Below are 19678 nucleotides of genomic sequence, written 5' to 3'. Positions count from 1 at the left end.
ACGAGGAGCAGCCGGTCCAACAGCAGCCCTTCTGTTCCAGCCTGTGTGCAGGCCAGCAGCATAACAGGTTTGCCTGCTGCTTTGCTTGTCTCAGGTGAATCCAGCACCTCCTGTGCCTGTTATTAATGGCAGCAGCTATCCCTGTGGCTCATCCTACCTGATGCTTGCAGTGATTCTTTTAATCTAAACCTCTTTGTATTAAGGAATAAACCTGAATCCCTGAACCTCTTCAACAAAGCACAGGATCCCAGAGCCATCAGTTCCGCTTAGCATAAACTCTTGCAAGATCCGTAGCATCCTTCCAAAGGGAATCTGAGGTTTTTTGTGTCTCCCTAAATCAGGATCCTGCCAGCAGAGAAACTGCAGCTACAGCAGGGTTATTGTAAAGGGAATGCCACAGAAGTCACCTATCACCTGCCAGGTTGAGCTGACTTGCTCTGCTTTGTTGTCTAACCACTGGTGATGTACTGTAGCTGTGCGCTTCTTCCCTCATCTGTGCGTGCTTTGTTAGGCTTCTGGAGCATGTTATTGTGTCAGAGCAAACTGTTTCAACAAAGAGCTCGCTCTTGGTGTGTCATGTCACTTACAGGCACGTTTGATCCCTTTGTAAACGGGATGTCGTGTTTGCCTTGCAATGCGAGATGCTGTTGCAAGACTTGCAGGAGAACTGAATGGGAATGGAATAATTCATTTGCAATAGTGGTAAATCTGCTGCTGACATCTAGTGGGTACTTGAATTTGTAAATAGTGCTGATCAGAAGGCATCGAGCTCAGTCGGGGAGGTTGTCTTTGCATCAAAATGAAGCTTCCTTGGTTTCGATGAAGGCAGATACGTGCTACGGAGATGTTCAACTGGTCATCAGTGACAGGAAGGGGACACAGACACTGGCTCTTTTGCATGTGGGTAAAGAGCTTCTGAATTGAACTCCTTGCTCTCAGGTCCAGGATTACCTTCTGATTACCACATCCTGCACCTACACCACAGGATGTGGCTGCCCCATCCCTGGCAGTGCTCAAGGCCAGGTTGGATGGGGCTTGGAGCAAGCTGCCCTAGTGGAAGGTGTTCTTGCCTGTGGCAGGGGTTGGAACTGGAGGAACTTTAAGGTCCTTTCCAACCCAAACCAGTCTGGGATTCTATGAAGTCTCTTATCCTTTACTGTTCTACCTTTTATGTTGCTGGCATCTCTGTACAGGTGATGGTTGCGTTTCGATGCGTGACTGCAGAGCTCTGTGGCGTGATATCCAAAAAAAACCAGTGAAAATGGGGAATGACATCCTTTGCATCCCTGGCTAGCAGGATATCTTCTTTTCAACCAGAAATAAAGGTTCTCATTTTTTGGCACGATACCTTAAAGAAGAGCTCATCCATCAGCTTGGTCCCTTGCCTCCATTGAGTGCTGGTATCACCAGTGGAGCCACTGAAGATTTGAGGAAGAGGTGCTCCCAGGCCAGACAGCGAAGCCAGGGGTTAGGAGAGCTTCTTCCATGAGCACGACCCCCTGTATTCCTGGTTTTTCCCAAAGCATTTATTGCTGGCTTGCTTTGCCGTGCCATTCCATTGATGCTCTGCTCTTCTGGATGTTGGGAGCTGGAGACCATGGTTGAAGACCTGCAAATTCATTGGGTGGGATTGGCTGGCATCGTGAGCTCCCTGAGCTCGAGGCACTTGCCTTGAGCTGTTTCCCTAAACCCACACACTAGGAAAGTGGCGTAACTGGAATTGGAGCCCGGGATTTGTGGCTTCCTCTTCCCTTCTCCAATCCCACGGGAGTTTGTGCGCATGCGGAAGCGGCGCGTATTCCGATGACCCAAGCGCGCTTCTTTTTGCATGGCTGGAGGTGGCAGCCTGCAGGCCATCACAGCTCAATGAGCTCTTGGCTTGAGCTTGGAAGGAGGTCCCACTGCTGCACAGATTCCTTTTAGGGTTGGTAGTGCAGAGGCAACGATTCCCGGTGTCCCTGATCGATGGGAAGTGGGAATTTCTCATCGGATCATCTCTTTAGCTCCATGTATTCGTGGTTTTCTCATCAGTGGTCACTGGAACGTTGAGGAATGAGCCCAGCTTCTCACCATCTTTTCCTATGGGTTCTTCTCAACTCAAACTTCATTGGGGGTAATGGGATATTAAGACCTCTTTGCTCACTGTGCCCCCAGCAGCGGTGCCTACAAGGGGACTGATGTGAGTGTCATCTCTAAAAGCAGTTCACATACCTTGCTCCTTCTCTTCCATCTTCGTGCAGTGATGATGGTGTGGTGCAGACCTGTTCCCATTGGAAACACGGCAAAACAGAGAGGAAACCAGACCAATCCCAAATCCCAAACCACTGCAAGTGGCTCTGTTAGCTGTGTGGAAGTGCAGGACTCGCCTGCCTTTAATTTCTCGGGATTTCTCTGGATCCCATCACCTTTGCTTTTGTGTTTTGTGCTGGATCCTTTAGGGGTGGCTTCACCTCCTTTCTCCCTGCTAGCTGGGTTATGTCCCCTGCTTCAGGTGTGCCGTAGGATGTCTCTTGCTTCAAGTGCCTTATCACCCCTTGGGAAACCGCTTAAGACTAAGGTCAAAGAAGAAGGGGCAGGTTTATCAACTGATAAGGGTGTAATTAGGCAGATGTAGTCATGTGCTAATTAGAGCCACTTTGCTACCAAAAAAGAGGGGGGAAATCCTGCGATTCTATGGTCAGAGGGAAGTCTGCTCAATGAAAGCTGTTCCTATTGCCTGCTCTCAGGGAGCCGTGTCTGTTTTGCAGGGGCTGAGCCAGCGGTACAGAAGGAACCCAAACCTCAGATGCCCGCTCCGTCTGCCACGCCAGCCTCAGCACCAGCCTCATCCTCAGCATCCAAGTTCCACCGCGCTCGCTCAGGGGGAGCCAGAGATGAACGTTATCGATCGGGTAAGGGCAAAGGCAGGAGTTCCCTTGGGATCCCTGTGCACAGGGACGAAGGTGCTGTGTCCTCCCAAGGAATCCAGCCTGTTGTTTGTTCTGGGTAAAGAAACATCAGACTTGTACAACTGAATCAAGCAGAACGTGAAGAGAAGCAGCAGGTAACGCTTTGCCGCCGTGATTTTGTGCCCTGAATGCAGCTCTTCAGTGCAGGTCATTGGCCAGGTTATTTGAGCCATGGCTATAGGTAACCAGCTGCAGGGAAGTGAGAGGTGCAGATCTGTGCCTGTCTGCTCTGGGAGCTGGCTTTCTGCATGGGTGAGAGCATCTCAGCTTCCAAAGAGCAGCAGCAGTGCCTGTCTAGCACCCTGCAGGTCCCTTCTCCACTTAAGGAAAGGAGAAGGTGGCAGCACCTGTTTGTTGGTTCCATCTGGCTTTGGTTTTCACTTTGCTTTGGCAGGATGGAAGTTTTCTGCTCAATGGGGGCAAGTTAAGTAGCTCAGCTCTACCTTCTCCACTGCTATCACTGCAGAAAGTCTTAGAAGAGCCCAATTTCCTGAGTTTTGGCAAAGCACAATTAAAATACATCAATCTGGGAAATTAATGTAAATGGGCCCTCCTTTGTTGTAGTATTCTTTTAGTAAGTAGCCTTCCCATCACCTGTGAGGTATCTTCCTTCTGGAGGTGCACAGAGGGATTGAAGCCTCGTGCCCTAGCCTGCTGCAGTTTGCAGTCAGTTCATATTTAGAGCTGCAGTTGGTACCTTGTAAGATTTACATGAAATCAGCATGTCCTCAGCGTGAAAAGGACATGGAAATGTTGGGACAAGCCCAGAGGAGACAATGAGGATGAGCAGGGGCTGGAGCACCTCCCCTATGAAGACAGGCTGAGGAAGTTGGGGCTGTTCAGCCTGGAGAAGAGAAGCTGCGTGGAGACCTCAGAGCAGCTTCCAGTGTCTGAAGGGGGCTATAGGGATGCTGGGGAGGGACTCTTCATTAGGGACTGCAGTGACAGGACAAGGGGTAACGGGTTCAAACTGAAACAGGGGAAGTTTAGAGTGGATCTAAGGAGGAAATTCTTTGCTGTGAGGGTGCTGAGGCACTGGAATGGGTTGCCCAGGGAGGTTGGGAATGCTCCATCCCTGGCAGTGCTCAAGGCCAGGTTGGATGAAGCCTTGGGTGAGATGGTTTAGTGTGAGGTGTCCCTGCCCATGGCAGGGGGTTGGAACTGGATGAGCTTCAGGCCCTTTCCAACCCAACCCATTCCATGACTCTATGAAATCTGCATCCATCCAGGGTTTTGAACATAAGGGTTTCCTGAATGGCACAACTGGCTCAGAACCTGTCCGTTTCTAGGGCAGGGTTGCACCTGGGGCTGTGTACACTGGTAGCTTATCCGTGTATTTATAGCGTGTTTTAGGGCACCCCTTGGTTGGGTTGGGGTTTCTACCAAAGATGCTAGAGACGCAAGAATGTGTTGCCTAATCCAGAGGATTCCAGGCTAAAAACCCCGGCCTTGCTAACAGCTTGCTGCCCTCGGCAACCTCCGTTCCCCTCTTTTGGAAGGGGAAGCGTAGGGGAGAGGGACCTGGGGGTCCTAGTGGACGACAGGATGACCATGAGCCAACACTGTGCCCTTGTGGCTAAGAAGGCCAATGGCATCCTGGGGTGTATTAGAAGGGGGGTGGTTAGTAGGTCGAGAGAGGTTCTCCTTCCCCTCTACTCTGCCCTGGTGAGACCCCATCTGGAATATTGTGTCCAGTTCTGGGCCCCTCAGTTCAAGAAGGACAGGGAGCTGCTGGAGAGAGTCCAGCGCAGGGCAACCAAGATGATTAAGGGAGTGGAGCATCTCCCTTATGAGGAAAGACTGAGGGAGCTGGGTCTCTATAGTTTGGAGAAGAGGAGACTGAGGGGTGACCTTATTAGTGTCTATAAATATATAAAGGGGGAGTGTCACGAGGAGGGAGCCAGGCTCTACTCAGTGGCAAACAATGACAGGACAAGGGGTAATGGGTGCAAACTGGAACACAAGAGGTTCCACTTAAACTTGAGAAGAAACTTCTTCTCAGTGAGGGTGACGGAACACTGGAACAGGCTGCCCAGGGAGGTTGTGGAGTCTCCTTCCCTGGAGACATTCAAAGCCCGCCTGGACACATTCCTGTGTAACATTGTCTAGGTGTTCCTGCTCCGGCAGGGGGATTGGACTAGATGATCTTTCGAGGTCTCTTCCAATCTCTAGCATACTGTGATACTGTGTGATACTGTCCCGAGACGGCAAAACGCACTTGTGTGCTCGGGTGCGGTGAGAGGGGGGCACTGCGCAAGCGGGTGCGAGCCCGCTGTGCTGTTCTGCCTCCTCTGCTCCTGCAGAGCTGAGCGTGCGCCCTCCTCCTTCGCAGATATCCACACGGAAGCGGTCCAGGCAGCGCTGGCCAAGCACAAAGAGCAGAAGATGGCCCTGCCCATGCCGACAAAGAGGCGCTCCACCTTCGTGCAGTCTCCAGCCGATGCCTGCACCCCTCCAGGTTAGGCTCTTGCGGTGTTGGAGGGTGAGATGTGCACCAGGAACAGGTTCCAAAGCAAAGCCCCCCGAGCCCTTCAGCCCATCCGTGGCAGCGTGTTCCTCCTGTTCTCTTCCTACCTCTGGGCAGCTGCTTGCTGTTGGGGCTGCGAAAATGCCTCCTCTTGCAGAGAATCCATTGGCAGGAGCTGAAGCAGGATTCCTGGACTGAGGCTGCTTCTTTGGCTTCCCTCCCACCTATTGCCCTTGCTTCAGTCACGTTTTGGTGCTGTTGAGGTTGGGTGTTTAACCTACAGGTGAAGGATGGGCAGCGATGTGCGTTCCGGGGCAAGGACCTCGGAGGGGGTCCTGTGGGATTCCACACCTTGCAGGACTTTTCCTTCCTAACCCGTCCCATGTAACGGCTGCAGCAGAATTCCTCGGATAACGTGGTGTCTGAATAGTGCATGTGATATTAATAACTCCCTGTTTTCAAGCAGCTGTATGCACTGGCTTAAACATGAGTGTGTGTAATCCTTTATGTTGTGTCTCATTGTGCAGAAGCATCACAGTCATTTGGATTGACAAAGACATCTAACGCTATGAATTCATATCCCATTGTGAATTCATACCTCGCTGAGACTGCTCTGCCAGGCCCCTGCACTCATCCCTGTACCTCCTCCTCCTCCTCCTCCTTTGGTTTTCCCTTCTCCTGGGGGCTGATGCATGTTCCTGGTGTGCTTTGTACTTGTTTGTCCAGGACAACAGCACATTGAGCTCTGGTCCCCGCACCTGTAAAGGTTAGCATTTAGAGTGTGTCTGGAATCAGCCTTTCCTTCAGCTCCTGTCTGCATTCTACTTCTGCAAGTAGGTGGAACGTGGTTTAATAATGTAAGAGTACAGACAGGCAGTGCCTTTGAAGCACACACAAGAGTCAGGCCAAAGCCCAGCTGAATGCATGTAACAGCTTCAGAGCCCAAGCAGTGAGTGCTTTCCTCATGATAAATGAATAAGGAGCTCACAGCCTTAGGACAGAGGAGGCATCCGTTCTCTGGGAGGCACAGGATGCAATTCCTCAGTGTAGTTTCCTTTGGGATTGGGTTTTTTGGGCCTTGTTTTCTGCTATTGAAAGGGACCCCTTCCGAACATCAGACAGTGCAGGCGTTTGCTGCACGTGGCCCTGGCGCGCTGGGTTCCCAGTGCCCGCGTTCTGCTTTGCTCCTGTGAGCTTCCACTTTGGACCCCGATTCCATTTCGGAGTCACCAAAGTCAGGCAAGGCAGCGTCTGATGTCGTAGCATAATGGCAAGACAAAGGGAACCCAGGGGAAGGCTGCTGTGAGGAGGTGAATCTGTTGCGTGCTTTAAACAGGGGGCAACCACCAGGGGTAAATGTGTTCACATGGGAGATGTCTGCTGCTTTAACCTCTCCTTTGGCCACTGTAACCTTGTTTGACACAGCCTGTGGGAAGAGGATCTTCGTGTTCCAAGAAGCCGTTGCTCTGTGGACTGCAACGAGAGCATGTTCCATGTGATGTGCTTTTCCCTAAGCAGCTAGATTTTCTTTTCTGCTTCCACACAGACACGTCTTCCGCATCCGAGGATGAGGGCTCGCTAAGGCGCCAAGCTGCTCTTTCTGCTGCATTGCATCAGAGCTTACAGAATGCTGAGTCTTGGATCAACCGATCTATTCAGGGGTCATCCACATCTTCATCAGCATCCTCTACACTTTCCCATGGAGAAGGCAAAGGGACCAGTGGGTCACTAGCTGATGTATTTGCCAATACTCGAATAGGTAGGAGATGGGTACGAACAGAAAAACTGCTTCGAGTTCAGATTGTGTTCGTAAAGCTGGAGCTGTCCTTTGCATAAGGGAGAGTCGGATCCAGAGCTCAGTCAGATTTGCTGGCACTTGTTAGGATTGTTGCAGTTGTACCTTCTGATCCAGTGGTTTTTGTCCTGAGGAATTTCAGGGTGCAGAGTTGGTCGCAAACGGGGAAGTTGGGAGCAGGAGCTTGTGGAAGTAGGAAAGACTCCGGGCTGTGCTGACAGGCCTGGGAGCATCAGGAGGCACAACTTGATCTCTGTATACCGTGTTGCTTATGTCTACAGCTGTTGGAAGCTACTGCGTGTACAGAGCTGCTGTATGCAAGTAGCACTCGGCAGCTGGGTCCTGATGAATTCCACACCGAGTGGGGGGAATGCTGTGTTCTAACGCTCTCATTCTGCTGTCAGGTTTATTGCTTGTGCTAGGAAAGACAAAAGAACCAAAGCCAGGCACGCCGTGAGCGTGTCGTGAAGAAATGCTTTTAGCAGAGTCAGGCTGTGGCTCAGATCTCTCCTGAGCGGTCCAAAGACAGGATCAGAGCATCCAGGTATTGAGAGGACGGAGCAAAAGCGACAGATCTGGATACCCCAGGCTCAGTCTTTTGAGGCTCTGAGGTGCTCCTTGCTGCTGATGCTTCTGTATGAAATGGCAAAGTTTGGTTTTGTTCTGTGTCCGTTTGTCTCCTCTCATTTTTTACCTGCTGACGAGGGTACTACTGCATCTTAGGACGTGTCTCTATGTCGTGTGCTCTCTGCTTTCGCTTGACTGGGTTGGGGCAAGCAGTGCATAGAAGTGCTGGTGGTTTATAACTCACTTCAGTTACGTTCTATTGCTGTTGTTTCTTTGTTTGCTGGGGTGCAGTTTGTCTTCTGAAAGGGGGGAGATTGCCCATAAAACGCAGTCAATGCCATGAACGGGTCTTTGAAGCAGAGGGGCTGCTTTTAATTGGAGCATCCAGAAAGCCACGTTCCCGTTTGTAATGAGTTGAGGTAATGCAGCTTTTCCCTCCACAATAACTACTCCAATCAATACTTGGTGCAAAAGAGGAGTTTTAAACCTATATTGGAGTTACATTTGCCAAGTGGATGCCACATTCATCCTGTGTTAACACCTAATGTCAATGAACAGGAGCTCTCCTATGGAGTTTTATGCATCTCTAAGAAGTCCTGCAGATGTTTGAGCTTGTGCAAAATCCAGGTTGCTGGCAGCGATCTGAGCAGCTCAGCGCATGAGGCACATCCCTGAGCATCTCCAAAGGCGTGCAGAAACAGGGCTTTTTGTTCTCCTTAGAAAGACCCACAGAGAATCGACACCCCAAGCCTTTAAGTGGCAATGACGTGGGATCTGACTTCTTCAGACTCCCTGGCTCTGAGCGTAGCCGTTGGGTTTTATCCTTCATAAGCAACAGTTGCTGGTTCTCCTAAGCTAGAGCAGACCCTTCTTGCCCCATGGGGTGATTGAACCTCCTGTGTTGTAGAAAGCAATCCCATGTAAGCAAAAAAACCTCACTTATTTAAGAGCAAATCCATGCTCCAAAGCTCCAAACTCATCTGGAAAGCAGAGCAGCGTCGTGCAGCTGAAAGCAGCAGCAAGGCCCAGCTCACTGCGCTGCCCAGCTTCCATGTGGCTGCTGGCTCGTGCTCTTTAGGCACCGAACTGGAAGAGGTTTGAACCCCACAGGATGTTTTGCTGACGTGCTTTGGGCAGTAGCCCGCCGCGTGCTCTGCTTTACAAAGCCCTTCCTGACCAGTGGAGTTCAATAGCCTCATTCGAGCCAGAGGGATGCCTGCGTAAGGCGATGGCAGGGTTGGGTTTTGTTCTGGGGCTTTGGGTGTTTCAGAGCCCCAGCTTGGTTCCGTGGGGCTGAATGACGAGAGATGGAGCTTGGTTCGAGGGGTAGGCAGCAAGAATGGGAATTGTCCGTTGCTGAACCATGTTCCTGACACAAAGCCCCTCACCTTGTGCCTTTGCTGGCCAGAACAGATAACGTGCACCTCCGAGAGCTGTTTGGTGGAGGGAGCAGGGTGCTCAGTTTTAATCGGAGCTCCCATCCAACCCGTTCAGGTTGTTGGGAAGAGGTAACTAACGCTTTGCCTGTTCCGCCTGGGAGCGATGGTGTTTGTTAACTGGCACCTCAATTTCCTCCCTTCCTATAGAAAACCTCTCCGTCCCCCCCGACGTCACAGCAACTACCTCCTCTTCCTCAGCACGCCCAGCAGCCATCGACCTTCCTCCTGCAGGAATCGTGAAAGGCATGCACAAGGGGTCTAACCGCTCGAGTCTCATGGATACTGCTGATGGTACGGAGGCTTGCAGAGCACCCAGGGGTGGGGAATGCTCTTAAGGAAGGGCTCAAGTCAGAGCAGCTTCCAGTGGCTGAAAGGAGGCGACGAGGATGCTGCAGAGGGACCTGCGTCAGGGACTGGAGCGATGGGACAAGGGGTGATGGGTTCAGACTGGAACAGGGGGAGTTCAGGTTGGATGTAAGGAAGTTCTTCCCTATGGGGGTGCTGGGACACTGGGATGGGGTGAACAGAGAAGGTTTGGGTGGCCCATCCCTGGCAGTGTTCAGGGCCAGGTTGGACAGAGCTTTGGCTGACCTGGTTTAGTGTGAGGCACCCCTGCCCGTGCCAGGGGGTTGGAACTGGATGAGCTCAAGGTCCTTTCCAGCCCAGCCCCTTCTGTTATCCTAAGTGACAGGATTTGTCCTCCCCACTCAAGTTTCTCTCATTGAAGCCCTTCACAAATTCGAGGTGGTTGTGGCCTTGCACGAGTGCATTCCTGTGCTGCAGTTATGACACTGGCATTAACCCATTCCCGTGATGCAGCACACACCCATCACCTGCTGTACTGAACTAGGGAGCACCATGGGAGAGGGAGCAGTCTGCCACGTTTAAAGGTAAAAATGACAAATCCATAGGTAGGCTCCGTGGGTTCGCAAGCTTTTATCCCTGCAGCCCCCAAAATCGAGGTAAGAGGAATGAGATAATGCAATTCTTAGCTCCCACGAAGCTGGTTGTACTCGCTGTGAGCTGGTTGCCATAAACCTTTGTGCAGTGAGGGGTGGCATTAATGCTTCTGCTCTTGCTGTGTCCCCCCTCTGCTGGCAGCCTCGCACTGCAGCTGGTCCCCACCACAGGCAGGGCTCACAGCAAGGGTGCTGGGTCAGGCAGAGGTGGAAATGAGGCTTTGCAAGGGAGAAAATGCTTTAAAATGCATTTCTGTTACTGGCATGTATGAGCACTGAGTTCATACAGAACCGATGCAGCGCTTCCCAGTGTCATCCTGTGCTGGTACAACCTTTACTAGTGGAGGGCAGTGGTTGAATGAGTGGGTGCACCAAGAGGAGCATCCTGTGGTGGAAGGAAGGAGGATAAGCATAAAAAGGACATGGAACTGTTGGAACAAGCCCAGAGGAGGCCACGAGGATGAGCAGGGACTGGAGCAGCTCCTGTATGGAGCCAGGCTGAGGAAGTTGGGGCTGTTCAGCCTGGAGAAGAGGAGGCTGCGTGGAGACCTCAGAGCAGCTTCCAGTATCTGAAGGGGGCTATAGGGATGCTGGGAGGGACTCTTCATTAGGGACTGCAGTGACAGGACAAGGGGTAACGGGTTCAAACTGAAACAGGGGAAGTTTAGATTGGATCTAAGGAGGAAATTCTTTCCTGTGAGGGTGCTGAGGCACTGGAATGGGTTGCCCAGGGAGGTTGTGAATGCTCCATCCCTGGCAGTGTTCAAGACCAGGTTGGACAGAGCCTTGGGTGACCTGGTTTAGTGTGAGGTGTCCCTGCCCATGGCAGGGGGGTTGGAACTGGATGAGCTTCAGGTCCTTTCCAACCCAACCCATTCCATGAGTCTCTGTGGACGTTACCAGAGGCGATGAGCACCTGCAGCAGTCGGGCTCTTTCCCTCCAGGTGTTCCTGTGAGCAGCAGGGTCTCCACGAAAATCCAGCAGTTGCTCAACACCTTGAAGAGACCCAAAAGGCCCCCCCTGAAGGAATTCTTCGTGGATGATTTTGAAGAAATTGTGGAAGGTAACAGCCCCCAGTAAGGGCTTCAGTCAGCCTTTGTGATCCCCGGGCTGGAGTTAGTTATGCCACTGGTTCTGTGTGTGCAGCCTTCATGAGGTCTGAGAGCAGAGCAATGCCTGCAGCCGTGTAATGCACTGCAGAGCATTACATCTGGGGGGGCTCCTCAATGCTTAACTTCAGACAAGAAAACTCCATAGAAAACCACTTAAATCTGCTCTTAAAACTGGTTTAGTTTGCTTCAGCAATGAATTCCCCGTGGTCTTCACTGCAGCCTGAAGGTTGTAGCGTCCTTTTGGGTCACATTCCTCACTGCTGTATTGAATCCCTGCAGCAGCACATCAGGGATGTGTGTGCGTGGCGTTTTGTGCAGGGAAATGAGACGAGGTGGGGTGCTTAAACCTGAAGATCAGGAAGGAAAGCGCCCGTTTTCAGTGCATCTTTCCAGCTTCCCTGCCTGCTAACGAAGGGACGGGGCTAAACTGGGACCCTTCTTGCATCTCCTGCAGTGCCACAGCCTGACCCAAACCAGCCCAAGCCGGAGGGCCGGCAGATGACACCGGTGAAGGGAGAGCCCCTGGGAGTTGTTTGTAACTGGCCTCCTGCCTTGGAAGCAGCCCTGCAGCGCTGGGGGACCACCCAAGCTAAATGTCCCTGCCTGACAGCCCTGGATGTTACAGGGAAGCCCGTTTATACCCTCACGTACGGTGAGTCGAGCCCTGCCTTCCGTGGCTCACCCGCTCCAAAGGAGGGGATGGAAGCCAGGGCTGATGGGCTAAGGGGTGCTTGCAGATCCTTTGCTGGTTGTTGAGAGCGTTGGAGATGAAGCAGGTTGACTTTGGGGACGTGGCTGGAGGTGGTGATGGCACTCAAGCGCTCGTGCGTGCTGGGTTGGTTTAGAGTCGTGCGAGTCTCTCGTCTTGGTGTTGCAGGCAAACTGTGGAGCAGGAGCCTCAAGCTGGCCTACACCCTGCTTAATAAACTGGGGACCAAGAATGAGCCCGTCTTAAAACCTGGAGACAGGGTAAGGAGCGTGGGACTGCCTGGTTCTCCCCCTGGAGCAAAAAGAGGGGTTGGGAGGGGGCTGTAGCTTACCCCAGGCACCGTAATCGTGTTGTGGTCATAGCAAGGCTCACCCCAGGGCCAGGCTATTTGGGAAGGAAACGTTTGTGAGGTTGCAGCCCTGCTGGCTCCTCTGTAAGCAGCTTCTTGGCTCTGGACCTTGCCATGGAGCTAAGGAAGAGCATTGCCTCTCTGAGAGCAAGCCCAGGGTTTAGCGCCCTGTGGCTTTGCTGTGTGTGCCCACGGGGAGCGCTGACATCCCTGGGGGAGGAGGGCATGCACGGGTGGCTGAAGAGTTTCCCCTGGTGTTTCAGCTGACGCCGTGGTTTTGTGCATTGCAGGTAGCTCTTGTTTATCCCAACAACGACCCCGTCATGTTCATGGTGGCGTTCTACGGCTGTCTCCTAGCAGAGGTCATTCCCGTGCCTATAGAGGTACCTCTTACCAGAAAGGTAACGTTGATGGACCTCAGAGCAGTGACGGGCTGACGTGGGGTGAAAGCCAAGGCAGACCATCAGCCTCTGGCAGCGTTTCACAGCCCCAAGCTGCTGCCTTAGCAGCTCAGTACCAGCACAAGGAGCCAAGACCATTGGGAACCTGGAATAGCTGTTTAGCAATGGAAAACCATATTGACCAGAGGGCTGTGCTGAGCAGCAGGAAAGGGTCGATCCAGCTCAATGCTGTCGTCTCCGCTCTGTTATTGCACATCATTTATGTGGTACAGATAATATTGTGATAATATACAGTTGTATATTGTCATGATGTATAGAATGCATCATTTATATGGTACAGATAATATTGTGATAATATACAGTTGTATATTGTCATGATGTATAGAATGCATCATTTATATGGTACAGATAATATTGTGATAATATACAGTTGTATATTGTCATGATGTATACAATGCATCATTTATATGGTACAGATAATATTGTGATAATATACAGTTGTATATTGTCATGATGTATACAATGCGCAGATGTATGTTATCGTGATGTACATGATGCACAGATGTACATTATCATGATGCCCCTGATGCACAGATGCATATTATGATGTACATAATGCATAGGTGTATATTATCATAATATACATGATGCACAGGTGTATATTATCATGATGTACGTGATGCACAGATGCATATTATCATGATGCACAGATGTACATTATCGTGATGTACATGATGCACAGATGTATATTATCATGATGCCCCTGATGCACAGATGCATATTATGATGTACATAATGCATAGGTGTATATTATCATAATATACATGATGCACAGATGTATATTATCATGATGCACAGATGTACATTATCATGATGTACATGATGCACAGATGTATATTATCATGATGCACAGATATATATTATGATGTACATTATCATGATGTACATGATACACAGATGTATATTATGATGTACATGATGCACAGATGTATATTATGATGTACATGATGCACAGATGTATATTATGATGCACAGATGTACATTATCATGATGTACATGATGCACAGATGTATATTATCATGATGCACAGATGTACATTATCATGATGTACATGATGCACAGATGTACGTTATCATGATGTACATGATGCACAGATGTACATTATCATGATGTACATTATGATGTACATGATGCACAGATGTATATTATCATGATGCATAGATGTATATTATGATGTACATGATGCACAGGTGTATGTTATCATGATATACATGATGCAGAGGTATATATTACCATGATGTACGTGATGCACAGATGTACATTATCATGATGTACATTATGATGTACATGATGCACAGATGTATATTATCATGATGCACAGATGTATATTATGATGTACATGATGCACAGGTGTATGTTATCATGATATACATGATGCAGAGGTATATATGATGTACGTGATGCACAGATGTACATTATCGTGATGTAGATGATGCACAGATGTATATTATCATGATGTACATGATGCACAGATGTATATTATCAGATGTATATGGTGTACAGATAATACTGTGAACATACCCTCTGATCAGTGCAAAGGGGGTCTCTTTTCCACCCATACCTGGCATCTGCCAGTCTTTTGACTCTGCTGGAGACTGCAGGTGCTGTTTCTGAAGACATAGGGCAAATTCTTTACTGAACAAAGTGTTTTCTTTACCCTTAACCAGAATTCTTTCAATATTGCCATATTACTGCCTTACATTATAGAACTTCCTAAGAGAACCCAGGATGCAGGATAATGGCAAACGCATGGCAAAAGAGGTGGTAATGAAATGGTCCCTAGTCTGGTGATACCAGGGCAGTCACAGAGCTTGGCTTTCATTTGTCTGCACTGTGACAACTGCTATAGCAACCAACACAAAGTTAAAGCTTCTCCCAGTATTAGCATCTTCGTGAGCAGCCTCATCAGTGGTGTTATCCCTGTGCATTGGAAATGAGTTCCTGGGTGAAGAGAGGTCTCTTTATTTCAGTGTAATGATAGGGCTTGCTATTTTTTGTCTCATGATTCCTCTTTGGAGCATCTGGGCTTCCATTAGTGAAAAGAAACGGGGTGTGCTCGATGCCTGGCTGCTGGGTTTGGTGGTTTTCACATCCAGTGCAGTTTAGTGTTGCCAATGCAGCATTTGCTGTGGAAAGAGCTCCGTGTGAGAAGCACCAAATCCCTCTGCAGTCTGTCCCCAGTTACATAATCATTTCAGTGCTGAAGAGAACGAGTTCAGAAGAGCACATTTGATGTGCAGAAGATGCAGGAGCTCTTCTGCATCTTAGTGGTGGGTTAGCATTTCCCTATGGGCTTTTCTTGCCTGGTGGGTATGTCTCTCTTTTCACCCCACAGGCCTTTGTGCTGGGTGTTTAGCGTGTTCCAATGGGTTCTTATCTAAGCTCAGAAGCAGTTGTATTCATCCCTGCCACGCAGTGGTCATCATTTCAGTTTCAGACCATTGCCAGACATTGGATATAGGCAGAGAAGGGCAAGCCAAAGGCAAGAGGTTTTGTGGCCGTGGGTTGGTTCTTCTTTCAGCTCCTCATGGGATCCATAATGTTCCATCCAGGGAGCAGGGCTTTACCAAACCTTGGCCTTTGGTGAGGGGAAAGCTGACTTTGGTCACCTGGAAACAGGAATGACTTCTTCCCTCTCTTCCCTCAGGATGCTGGTGGTCAGCAGATCGGTTTCCTGCTGGGAAGCTGTGGTATTGCCTTGGCCCTCACCACCGAAGTTTGTCTGAAAGGGCTTCCAAAAACCCAGAATGGGGAAATTGTGCAGTTTAAAGGTGAGATCCGTTGTGTCCTTGCTTCGGATTGGACTTCCGAGCTGTCTGAAGGCGGCGGTCGGAAGTCTCGAATGCATTCTGGGGGGCAAAGGGAGCAGCTTTCCTGCTAGCATCACTTAACTGTTGTGGGGTTATGCGTATGGATCGATCCGGATCGATCCGTGTGTCTGACAGAGCTGCTTTGTTGCTCGCAGTGAACCCACCTTCACGAGGCAGGGTTGTCCTCACATCCCTTCAGTGGCATTTGGCAGGCTCAGAAGCAGTTTTATTAGCAATACAACAAGCTGTATTTAGCAATACAGCAGGGATCTTCCCTCGGCTGAGGAAGTACCTTGCTGCTCACTGGGACTCCCTGAGGAGAGACGAAATGAACCTTCTGGCTTGCTATTCTGCTGGTGTAACCGAACCTGCTCAAATGATGGGGGCTCCATGTGTTTTGCAGCATAGAAAGCCCTCAAGAAATACACTGACATTGAGGTACCCCTTGATTTTGGCTCCTAGGTTGGCCCAGACTCAAATGGGTTGTGACAGATTCCAAGTACCTCTCCAAATCCCCTAAGGATTGGCAGCCCAACATCTCGGCTGCAGGAAGTGAGCCAGCATATATCGAGGTGAGTGTTGAATGGGGAAGGGGAAGTAGCTCCTGTGAGCTGGATTTAATGCTCTGATCACCAGGGAGAGACTCCTTTCACCACACTGCCTTAAACTACTCAGTTTCAAGCCACTGAATCAAGTCTTTCACTGGGCACTGTGCAGCTTATGTGAGGTGCAAACCCCTCCGGGGCCTTGAGCACTGCTCACAATGAGCTGGGGAGCGCTGGTCCTGCTCCACAAAGCTCTCATTGAGACAACTGAGCCCTTCCTGACAGCATCCTCAGTGTCCTGTCCTCCCTACCAAAGCTCGTGTCCCTTTCCACACCTCAGTAAGGCACCCTGGAGGAACCGCAGGGATTCGAGGAGGGACAGAAAGCTGGCAGCTCTGCCATGGCAAACGTGGCTCTTGTGTCTCTTCTGCAGTACAAGACCAGCAAAGAGGGCAGCGTTATGGGTGTCACGGTGTCCCGCATCGCCATGCTCTCGCACTGTCAAGCCCTGTCTCAGGCCTGCAACTACTCTGAAGGTGGGTGATGCTGCAGGAACGTCAAAGGAATGAAGGCTCAGCAGCATCAAGTGTTTGCCTCTGTATTTTAAAGCCTGACTATGAGTAACCAAGGCACAACAACAGGGAGGTTGTGAAAGACACAAGTGCAGGTTATTTCTCCCTCGAAAGAAAAGCCATTTATAAGCTGTTTCCCTTTTTATCCGAGGGAAAAGGGATAAAACAGTGGGGTTCGCACCCCCTCTCGGAAGCGAACAAGTCCCTTCTGATGCATCAAAAGGGGAGCAAATGACTCAAAAATGGAGCACTCTCCCTTGAGGTCCCCTCTCCCTGCACTGTGCACCCATTAGAGGCTCTTTCCAGCCTCTTGTTCTTGATAGTGTGTGTAAATACCAAGCAGCTCTTGTGCGTTCCGTACCGGTTGCGCGAGGCTTTTTTGGCTAAACCAGCAATGGGGATTGGAAGGGGCTGGTGGCATTACAGAGAGTTCTGCTGCAGGATGTGGGTTTAGTCGGGTCTGCCTTGTAAATCAAGGTAATTTATAGATCCGTGAGTGAAACTGCATTGCTAGAGCTGTGTCGTTGTATTAGAAGCAGAGTTTGCCTTTCGGAAGCCATCACTTCAGGTTCCATTGTGTCTGGGAACCAGTGCTTGAGTGATGCTCTCCACTCCCTTCCCTGCTGTTGCCCATGCATAACGAGGTTAAGATCCTCTCTGTTCTCCTGACGTACAGTACACGCTGGGGTTTGATTTTCTTGCAACGTTATGGGATGCAGCCTCTTGAATTGATGCTCGCTTGTGCTCCTTTGCATAAGAAGGAGATCTGCCTTGGAAAATTCATAATCAGGCAAACAAGGCTCTGGAGAGGTTCAAATGCCAGGTTCAGATTTCATTTCAAAGCCCCAACTTTGCTTTTTCAGGTGAAACCATAGTGAATGTTCTGGATTTTAAGAAGGATGCAGGCTTGTGGCACGGCATTCTCACGGTGAGTTGAGCCTGGAAGCACTTTCTGAAGCATTTCATAGCTCTTTATGATGGCAGCATCTGAGGAGATGGTGGAGGACCCTTTAGCTAGTGAGTCAACCCTTTAGACCTGCAGTTCTCTGGAGGAAGAGTAGGAGCATCCTCAGTTATGTCAGCTCATGGCGGGGTAGGGGTTGATGTGGGCTGAAGGTGACCCCTGTTTCTGCTTGAGAGCAGGGTTTACGAACCCCTTCCTAAAAGTCTTTCTTTCTACTTTGCAGAATGTAATGAACAAGCTGCACACCATCAGTGTGCCCTATTCTGTGATGAAAACCTGCCCGCTCTCGTGGGTGCAGAGAGTTCACGCTCACAAAGGTAACTGTGCGTGTTAACACAGCTCCAGCTTGCAGCTCTGGGGATAAACGGGCAAGGGACAGTTTAACACCTCACCTGCTTTAGATGCTGTTGCCTTGTTCTTCCATGGCAAATCCCAAGGAGCAAACCTCTTCATTCCTTTCTAAACATGCACAAAGTCCTCGTGCCATGTGAACGTCAGCAGACCTGATGGGGACCTCGTAACCTGTGTCCCTGAAGCCAGTGCCTGTGTTAACACCAAGAAAACAGTTGAGCACAGTGAGACCTGTTGGTGCCCAGGCCTCGCTGAGGACGTTCAGATGGTGACAGTGGTTTATGCACTCTGGAGGAGGGGCCCTGGTAGTGACAGAGCCTGGCTCAGGTGGTGGGCAAACGGCCTGCGTGCCACAGCAGATGCTGTTGTAGGTTGGGGCTTGCTGTTACTGCAGGCTCGTTTGGGAGTGTTGGAGTGCCTGTTCATATGACAGTGACTCATGGAAAGCTTTTCTTTGTCCTTACATGGGTTGTTCTTTTTTGCCTTGATTCGCAGCAAAAGTTGCTTTAGTCAAGTGTCGAGACTTGCACTGGGCCATGATGGCCCATCGAGACCAAAGAGACGTCACTTTGAGTTCTCTGCGCATGCTGATTGTAACCGATGGTGCAAATCCTTGTGAGTATCCACGTCCTGCTCCTTCCAGGAGGGAGCTCCCAGCTCGCAGGCTCAAGCTTAACTCCTGTAAGCAAAGAGTGTCCCCATCCAAGCCAGTTTTCGCAGCAGAAGGCTGCGTGGATGATGGTGTTAAAGGCTTTACTGAAGCCTGGGTAGCCAACGTGCGCACCCTTCCCCTCATCCAGTGAGTGGGTCACCTTGGCCTAGAAGGAGATCAGATCAGTCAAGCAGGACTTGCATTCATAACCCCCTTCTGACTGGGCCTGATCCTGTGGTTGTCCTGTATGTGCCCAGTGGTGGCACCCAACGTGATCAGCTCCATAACCTTCCCCAGCACCGAGCTGGGGCTGACTGGCCCGTAGTTCCCCACATCCTCCTCCCTGTAGATGGGCATCGACTCAAACCATGCGAAGTCACAGCAGCGTGTTTCCTCTCTTCCCAGGGTCTGTTTCCTCATGTGATGCCTTCCTGAGCTTGTTTCAGAGCCATGGGCTTAAACCAGAGGCAATTTGCCCGTGTGCCACCTCTCCGGAAGCGATGACCATTGCCATACGGAGGTAATGGGCGTGCGGTGTTGCGGGCTGGAGTTCAGGCACAGTTGACTTAAGCATGTCCTAAGGTCCACTGAGGTGTTCCAGTAGCTGTGATGTTAGACATTATCTTCTAAGAGACAAGTGCTGAGACGTGTGACAGCTCAGCAGTGCCTGCAAGGAGCCTGCCTTTTCCTACTCTCCAGTTACAAAGCTGGGGTGATATTCTTGGACCTGAGATGCAGTTTGATGCCACTTTGGACACTCATTTTCATAGCCTGTTTCTGGCCATTGCTTGCCTTCTGTGATAAAGAGCCCCGCAGTCATCTGGCCTGTTTAACATGGGGTCAGCTGAAGAGCCCGAGGAAGAATTGCGCTTGCCCAAAATGGGGTTGGCGAAGGTGGCTCTTCCCCTGCTGCCATCTCAGAGGTTTAAATTCATCATGCAGAGAAGAGGACACTGAAATCTGGGGTTGGGTTGCTG

At 50.3% G+C, this 19678-nt stretch overlaps 1 protein-coding gene across 3 annotated transcripts in view; it reads left to right on the top strand.

The window, feature by feature from the left end:
- The window catches only part of DIP2B (disco interacting protein 2 homolog B), a 64335-nt gene that overhangs the window by 29898 nt on the left and 14759 nt on the right, over window positions 1-19678 (top strand). The window contains exons 3-17 of one of the 3 annotated variants that reach the window (XM_062634169.1): window positions 2748-2891; window positions 5281-5406; window positions 6962-7174; window positions 9364-9507; window positions 11120-11239; window positions 11743-11940; window positions 12166-12257; window positions 12637-12729; window positions 15455-15578; window positions 16080-16189; window positions 16596-16698; window positions 17598-17662; window positions 17922-18015; window positions 18545-18664; window positions 19107-19221. In XM_062634169.1, coding sequence (XP_062490153.1) covers window positions 2748-2891; window positions 5281-5406; window positions 6962-7174; window positions 9364-9507; window positions 11120-11239; window positions 11743-11940; window positions 12166-12257; window positions 12637-12729; window positions 15455-15578; window positions 16080-16189; window positions 16596-16698; window positions 17598-17662; window positions 17922-18015; window positions 18545-18664; window positions 19107-19221 — 1861 coding nt within the window. Of the gene's footprint in view, window positions 1-2747; window positions 2892-5280; window positions 5407-6961; window positions 7175-9363; window positions 9508-11119; window positions 11240-11742; window positions 11941-12165; window positions 12258-12636; window positions 12748-15454; window positions 15579-16079; window positions 16190-16595; window positions 16699-17597; window positions 17663-17921; window positions 18016-18544; window positions 18665-19106; window positions 19222-19678 lie in introns of all 3 variants that reach the window. The other 2 variants (XM_062634168.1, XM_062634170.1) reach the window with 2 other exon arrangements.

Source organism: Pezoporus occidentalis, unplaced genomic scaffold (assembly GCF_034315485.1).
Source record: "Pezoporus occidentalis ecotype Australia unplaced genomic scaffold, CSIRO_AGI_Poc_V1 ctg418, whole genome shotgun sequence".
Lineage (NCBI taxonomy): Eukaryota > Metazoa > Chordata > Aves > Psittaciformes > Psittacidae > Pezoporus > Pezoporus occidentalis.
This window is presented reverse-complemented; position numbering and strand designations above follow the sequence as displayed.